We start from the raw sequence: 8,567 nt of genomic DNA, 5'->3' as shown, positions 1-8,567 counted from the left end.
TTACTCAAAATACGTATTAATAACAGCTTGTCTTCACTTCCAAGATTCATTCGTAAAGAGCCTTCGCTTTGACAGAAAATCTTTTCGGTGCACAGACACTGCTATCGGGTCCTTTGACACAAAGTACTGAGAACTCAGTCATACCAAGTTAAACCAAGGCTACCTCGTAGATGTTTGGTAACATGTAAAAAACTGTGCTAGTGTTATAAGTCTGGTAGTAGAAAGCACGTGGTAATGGCATTGGTGTTTCGTTATTTATTTTTTTTACTTAGGTAATTACTGTCGAAACACCTAGTTGTTTTGATTATCAAGAATAATTCTGCGTGAAAGTTATCATCGCAGCTAGTGAAGCAACTTGAGAAGTTGCCAAAAATAAGCATTGAAGAATCTAGGCTTGAATGAACGAGATTCGAACCCATGATTCTGCGATTTCACTGTACTCGCTCTACCGTCGCTCTAGCATCTGAGCTATCAAGTTATCTGGGAGCTGGTCAATTTGCAGGTTGGAATTATAACCCGTAGTAGGTCAGTGTGTAATAGAGAATGTATGATTTCATGTATCTGAACTGCGGTTATGTCTTTCTAAGGGAAAGTCATCATCGCAGTTAATGAAACAACTTGCAATTGAAAAATTGAAAAGTTGCAAAGAAACCTTATCATGATTACATTCTCCATCGCACAATTAGTTGACCTATTACGGTATATTATGCTAACTTGCAAGTGATCCCAGCTCCCAGATGCCTTAATCTGAATCGTTTCATTATCATAATTTTTTTACAATATCTATGGAGTTTGTTTGTTATTAAGTTGTCCTTTTTGTAGAGGGGATTCTTGTAAGTGGGTGGCTTCGTATCTTTTTTCTTTTAGGGGTTGGGTCGGGTAATTTACCTAGTAGGGGACTTTGTGTCCTATTGTAATATTACTTGCCTTTGGGCGAATTCGTTAAATAAAATAAATAAATAAATAAACAAATGGTAGAAAAAATGCAGTGCCAACGCACAATCGTGGGTTCGAGTCCCGCTCGAGCCTTGATTTTTTTGGGCTTCTTTGCTCAAGTTACTTGGTTAGCTGCGATGATCACGTTCAATTAGAATTACTTAGCCGCAGTTCAAGATATTTCATATATTCTCTATCACATATCAAGAATAGGATGTGAGTAATTCAATGATTTTTGGATAGAGAGCCTTCTTTAAAAAATAAAGGAGCCTCGCCTGTGAACTGTTCTCTTGTAAAGCACGCAGGAAGTGGGTAGAGCAGGAAAGAAGTGTGGGGAAAACACGAGAGTATTCGAGTGTTTTCCCTAATTCTTGAGTTCTCTACCCTCTCCTTAAGTGCTTTACAACAGAACAGATCACAGGCGAGGCTTCTTTATTTGTTAATTATAGATATAATTATGTTGTTGACGGTATAAAGACTATGCACTTATTGACAGAGGAGGGCCTAAGGGGAAAATATTTGGAACAAAGAGCGTACGCACCCAACGCAACCACTCCTCTCGAGACTTGAACTCTTCGTTTTCAGGATGGTGACCTTGCTGCCATCATCCAAGCAGCGTTGGATGTTAGTTTTTAAAAAAATACAATGCATGTGGCTCGTATTCTGTTTTGTCTTTTTCCTTTGCTGTAGTGTAGACTTCCTAGCTCAACCCGGTGCATTTCCTCGACCTTTCACCTCTCGCCACAGTTACTGAGAAACCTCTGACTCACGTTATCCTCATACGTAGTTTTATCACTATGACTGGCTGACGCAATGCTACCGAAAATCTTGTCCCGGACGTGTGCTTATCCGGAAAAAGAAGGCCGTACCCGCCTTTTGCGTACGGTGATTTTCTTCTTAAGTCATAAGTTCATTTATATTTTTTCTAACTTTAGTAGTATTCACTACTGTCACACAAAGTAAGGGAATTATTGTTAACGCTCAGGCTTCTCCCGACTTCTTTTTCCGGACAGGTGGCACCGTCATCTTTCGATTCGTTTACGACAGTATTTCGTCAGGAGAATCGCAGGGGTCATTTGTCCAATCTTAAATATCCATGGACATTCTTGTCTGCGGGTGGTGAAGAGGAATAATCGGGTGTTCATTATTCCATTATTCCAGTAAAAAAAAGAACTCATTGTTCCGTTGAAAAACTCTACTTAATCCGGTCGACAGATTGATTATTCCAAAGGAAATCGTTATTCCGCCACACAAAATCTCCGTTACGTTATTCTTATTTCATTATTCCTCTTCACCCCCCGATTGTCTAGTTATTGCTATTACATTGTTCCTCTTGTTGCACTTACTGGTCCCTGAAAACCTTTTTATTATAAGCCAGTTTCATAATCATGCCCACAACGTACTTGGAAAGAAACGAGCCTAAACTTAGATACACTAGGATGGATGCAGCAAAGTCTTGTTCGACACTTGAGGGCAAAGAACATCTGAATCAATAAAGCTACTTAGCGATACAACTTTTCGGAAAACTTAATTTTCCAAATCCCACGAGTGGCGTCAGCCGTGCATCTGTACTCTCATAAAGCACGCGGTTTTAGGCATTCAGTGTGCGCGTTATGTCGAAACTTTATTAAAAATATAATAATGTGGTTGACGTTGTAAAGACTATGCACTTATTGACTGAGGAGGGCCGAAGGAGAAAATATTTGGCACAAAGACATGGCGTACACACCCAACGCAACGCCTCCTCTCGAGACCCTTGAACTCTTTGTTTTTCAGGATGTAGCTGGATGTTGACCTCGCTGCTATCAGCCAAGTTGCGCTGGATGTTTGTTAAGAAAAGCAATGCATGTGGCTCGTACTTTGTCTTTTCTTTTTCATTTGCTGTAATGTAGAAATTTAAAAAAAGATTTTCGAGCTCAACGCCACAGTTACTGAAAATCTCTGAATCCCGTTAACGTCATTCGTAGTTTTAGTGTATGACCGACTGATGCATTCCTTTGGGAAATCTCATCGCGGACGCCAGCTTGTTCGCAGAAAACAGGCCGTGCTCGCGCTGTTGGGTAATCTCTTTTTGTGGTGCGTGGCAAGTTGTAAGTTCATCTGCTGTCAAATATTGTATGTTAGACTTGCACCGAGTGGACCCCCTTAAATCAGTAATATGGCGTTAAGGATTCTCTTTTTATCAGTAATACGGCATAAAAGTTTGTCAGTAACCCTAAAGCGAGCGACGCAGGCGCGAGAGGTACGTGACAATACGCTTTAAACACAAATGTAGTAAATTGCTGTTAACGAGCTACTCAGGCTTGACCGGGGCTGCTTTGTTATGGACGATTCACGTAATCTTTTGATGCAATTTATTTACCGGTGGACTGGGTCAGGTGGGACGCGGTGACATATGTTCGGAGTAATATATCCATATTCTTTTATTTTTGAACTTCTCTTGGTCATTTTTTCTTTGATGACTAAATCTTTAAGTCTCCTCATGTTAGTTAAGGTGATAAATATGATGGCTTTGCTGAATCAGATTCTTTTACCATTCCCGAAGCTTATCTGTTTGTGAAGCAATGGTTAAAATATGGTAAATACCACTCGGGTATCGAGTTGTGGTCGAGAGAGACGGCGGAAAATAAACTTACAGCTTGCTCAGCGCGACAGTTAGCTTTTAAGGGTGCGTTCGGTTCACTGTATTCCGGAATAAGAATACATGGAATATAAGTTAGAAATCTTTCGTTTTTACAGAGATTCACATTAAAATTGTCAAACATCCGCTAAAATTCTATTTTAAACATATTTCATTATCCTTGCTGCTTCGAAACGCGCCAAACATACCGTTTTAATCATCACTCCACGTATTCTTATTCCGAAATAGGGTCAATCGAACGCGCTGTAAGAGTGTATTTAGATCGTAGCTCATTTTCTGGAGCCTACAACTCCCATCTCTCCTTGGAGTGATCTTTTTTTATTAAGACCATCTGTATAACAGTTTCCACGTCAAGTATTGTGCCTGTCAGCCAATCCATGCCGATTTCCTCCTTTACGTCGCGGGTGCATCAATTACACAAGAAAAGGACATCAATCTAAAATAAATAACCACTTCCTAGAAAGCGATCACTAAAAGTGAGGTACTAATAGACCAATTCGGCAAACGCAATGTTGTACCCAATTCAAGTCTTTCGAGGTTAAGATTCTTTGTGTATCGCATTTGCATGATAATGTAATAGCTTTTATATGGAAATATTTGGAACAAAACGTTACAACATTGAGTTAGCCGAATTGGTCTATTGTTCGTTCCCAGATATCCGCACTTGGTCGCGATTCAGTTTACAATTTACTCAGAATTCTCTGGAATTTTGGTTCCCAGTGACCATGATTATTACGCTCAGCACCAATCTTTAGGTGCTCCGTCCCTCCGTTTATTTTGACCAGCATAGGCCGCAAGCGGTCTGTTTCTTGTTAAGATGGAGAAGACAAATGTTAACCCCGGCTGATTAAATGTGGTATGGCGGGATAATTGCCCTCTCTTGCGAGGGCGCCAACATGGCTGCCAGTGCTCGAATTGTTCTAAGTTTTCTTTCAATCAATGTGCCCAGTATGTTTGGTTTGCTTTAAAAACTATTCAGGATCATTCGTTAAACGGTATACTTTCTCCTGTGGTTCTACGAATTAGGATTCCTGATCGTGATGTCAGCGTGGTTTGTTACGATTGTTGCTTACCCCGAACGGTCATCACAAATTACGAGTTGCTGCTATAAATTGGGGGAAGCGTGGAAATACATTGAACTCTTGCTGTTCCTGGTCATGATCCTCCAGTTGAGATTACTATTTTTATGGATGTTGAAATTAATCCGGGACCAGATTCAAGTCAGAATGATTATGGTGAGCGATCTAATGTTGAATATGACTTGATGGCTGACTTGCCAAGATCAACGTTGACTTTACAATATTCTCGTCATCAACTTCTTGAATACCGACAGCATTACTGTTTCCCTACATTTACAACCGTCTTTATTCTCGATCAATGTAGCATTTTTAAATTTAGAGGTCGTAGAGGAGGTCGGATTCGAAGAATCCAACGTCATGCAAACTTATCCTTCCCTTTTCGTTCACGCCCGTTGTCTTGCCGAGGTGTGAATCTGCATAATTTAACCTATGTTGAAAGGAGAAAGGACTCAGCTGTTGTTCAAGGATCTTCATTTTCACCCCTGGTGTTTTGTTCAGTAAATGTTCGCTCAGTCAAATCGAAGTCGGCTGACCTTTTGGATTATATCTATACATCAAGGGCTGATCTGTTTGATTTCACCGAGACATGGCTCACTGCTAGTGACACTGCGGCAAAACTGGAGTTTATTCCACCTCAAACACACAAGTTTTTACACCATAATCGGTCTGGCCGTAAGGGTGGTGGTACAGGTTTGCTGTTCAGAGAAAACATTGATGTGTCGAAAATCTATGCGGGTGAGAAAACCTCTTTCGAGTTCTCGGAATGGAGCTTAAATACCAACTCGTGTCGCGCTAGGTTGTCAATTATCTATCGTCCACCCTACTCTAATCTGCATCCCGTGTCTCTGAAAACGTTTTTTGACGAGTTTGCTTCATACGTGGAGAGTATCATTCTAACACCAGAAGCGCTTATCATTACGGGTGACTTTAATATCCATGTTAATAATGTGAACGATTCTGATGCTTGTGAATTTTTGGATTTGCTAGCGTCGCTTGGCCTGAAACAACATGTGATTGGTCCTACCCATGAGGGTGGCCACACCCTGGACTTGGGGATCACCAGGCAATATGATCAGGTTATTAAGTCTGCCCCGTTGATTGATCGGTTTATCTCTGACCATGCCGCAGTACTGTGTCAACTTGATTCAGTGAAACCCTGTACAGCTACTAAGGAAATCAGTTACAGGCAGCTAAGATCTATTGACATGGATGCACTCAGAGCTGATTTAATGGCGTCTGAATTGTGTACCAGCGTTTTCACGGATTTGGATATGAGGGGTCTCCTACTGTCGTCGTTACTTGATAAATATGCCCCTCTGAGAACTAAGTCTGTTGCTAACAGGAAGCGTGTGCCTTGGTTTGACCACAAAGTTAAGGATGCTATTAAGGCTAGGCGGAAAGCTGAGAGGAAATGGCGCTATTCTAAATCTGCACAGGATCTAAGTGTTTTCAAAAAGAAGAAAAACCATGCAACATACTTGATCAACCATGCAAGCTCGCTGTGATTATTACACAAATCATATCCAGCAAAACAGTTCTGATCATGGAAAACTGTTTAATGTTACAAAGTCCCTGTTGTGTGACACTAACACTGCATCGTTTCCTCGTGTTCACAATGTTCGGCTTGCCAATGATTTTCTCTCTCAAGAACAAGTGCGCTTGTTGATTAGTAAAGCAGCGGGCAAATCTTGTCAACTCGACCCCATTCCCACTCCCATCGTTCTCAAGTTGCTGGATGTTCTATTGCCAGATATCACTAAACTGATTAACCTCTTTTTTGACACCGGTCGATTCGCTGGAAAGAGGCGCTTGTGTTACCATCTCTCAAGAAGCCTGGTTTGGACTCTGCGTTCAAAAATTTCCGTCCAGTCAGTAACCTCTCTTATATTTCTAAATTGTCGGAGAGGGCTGGGTTTGAGCAGTTTATGGAGCATCTGACTGCCAACGATTTACATTCTCAGCTTCAATCGGCGTATAAACAGCAACACAGCACCGAGACGGCCTTACTTAAAGTTAAGAATGATATTTTGATGTCTATGGACGAGCAACATGTCACCTTGCTCGTATTATTAGATTTAAGTGCAGCTTTTGATACTATACATCATGAGAAGCTGATTGATCGTCTTCAGTCTGATTTGAGAATAACTGACAATGCGCTTGCCTGGTTTAAATCGTATCTTTCTGACCGGTTCCATCGTGTTTCTGTAAATGGCAGTCTCTCACATCAGTTTCCCTTAAAACAAGGTGTTCCTCAAGGATCATGTTTGGGTTCCTTGCTTTTCACTATCTACACACGCAAACTGTTCCAGATCGTTGAAAGCCACCTCCCACAAGTTCACTGCTATGCTGATGATACACAGTTGTATGTATGATTCAGCCCTAGTCGATCTGCGGATGCTGATTTTGCCATCAAGTCCATGACTGACTGTATCCGTGACATTAGGAGTTGGATGATTTCAGATAATCTTATGCTAAACGATGATAAGACAGAATTTTTAATTATAGGTACTAGGCAGCAGCTGGCCAAGGTTAACATCAGTTGCATTAGGGTTGGGTCTACTGATATTTGTCCTGTAACAGTAGCTAGAAACCTAGGCTCTTGGTTTGATGAGCAGCTCACTATGTCAACTCATATTAGCAAGTTATGCGGTGTTGCCTTTTACCATCTGCATAATATCAAACGCATTCGCAAGTATTTATCTCGAGAATCAACGGAAATGCTTGTCCATGCATTTATTACATCTCGTGTTGATTATTGTAACAGTCTTCTGTATGAGCTGCCCAACTACCAGCTTAACAAATTGCAGAGAGTTTTGAATTCCTCAGCCAGGCTAGTTTGTAATGCCCCTAGGTTTTGCCACATCTCACCCCTTCTTCGTGGTCTGCATTGGCTTCCTGTTAAAGCCCGGATACAATTTAAGGTACTGCTTATTACATTCAAAGCAATTCACGGCCTTGCTCCTAAATATCTATGCGATTTAAAAACATTTAAATAGTCCTTATATAACCTTAGATCTTCAGGTAGTATTTTACTTTCTATGCCAATTGTTCGATCGAAGACGTTAGGTGATAGAGCTTTTATGGTAGCAGCGCCAAGGCTCTGGAACTCTCTTCCAAAAAACTTCGTGAGATTACTAATGTGAACAGTTTTAAGGCTCATATTAACACTTATCTTTTTAGGACTTTATAGTGGTGAGCAATTTTATATTCAATTCTTACTTGCATGCATATATATTCTTCATTTTTATTTTTTATTTTTTATATGCATTATCTTTTGTTAAATTCTTGTAAAGTAATGCAGTTGTAATGCGCAGCTGATCATTCTCATGTTAAGCTGCGCACAATATGTTCACAAATTATTATTATCATTATAATTGTCACCAAAACTTAGTTTAATGACCAAGCTCTCACGAGTCTCCTCTCCGAACTAGTAACTGGAGCCCCGTCGGTTTGACTCCTGCGAAGGAGCACTCAGATTTTTTCCCGAGAATCTCCGAGTCAGTATCGAAAAAATCATTTCTTCATTCTGGTTTCTTTTTTTCGGCGCTACGGGACACGAGCATGTTTTGGGAGGCCTGGACCAAAGTCACACGAGCTGATGGCTTGGAGCTCAATCACTTTTCGGTTTTAGCCAAAATTTGCCTAATCTTTTCATTTCCACCTGCGAATTGAATCTGAGGTAAACAGGATTACCACTCGGAGTCTAGAGCAGCATGATATAGGTAAAAGCCACAAGAGGTTCTACGTATGGAATGCCCAAACATCGTGCATCGTCATGCCTCCTGCAAACGAAGCCATCTTTCACGAACATCGATGTATTGGGATATCTAAAACTGGTCACGCCTTAGAATTCGCTTTTACTTCGATAAGTGTTAAAAAGGGTTGATCGGCCTACACGACTTCCTTGTACG

General features: G+C 40.8%; 1 protein-coding gene across 1 annotated transcript in view; it reads left to right on the top strand.

Moving 5' to 3' along the window:
• The window catches only part of LOC138040071 (uncharacterized), a 40,150-nt gene extending 39,943 nt beyond the window's left edge, over positions 1 to 207 (top strand). Inside the window, exon 10 of the mRNA XM_068885861.1 lies at positions 1 to 207. This exon is cut by the window's left edge and continues 293 nt beyond it. Within this exon, the coding sequence (XP_068741962.1) occupies positions 1 to 72 (72 nt within the window). The 3' untranslated portion in view covers positions 73 to 207.
• The last annotated feature ends 8,360 nt before the right edge of the window (positions 208 to 8,567 follow it).

The sequence above is a fragment of the Montipora capricornis genome, chromosome 3 (genome assembly GCF_036669925.1).
Source record: "Montipora capricornis isolate CH-2021 chromosome 3, ASM3666992v2, whole genome shotgun sequence".
Lineage (NCBI taxonomy): Eukaryota > Metazoa > Cnidaria > Anthozoa > Scleractinia > Acroporidae > Montipora > Montipora capricornis.
Note: the sequence above shows the minus strand (reverse complement) of the source record. Positions and strands in the feature narration are given on the sequence as shown.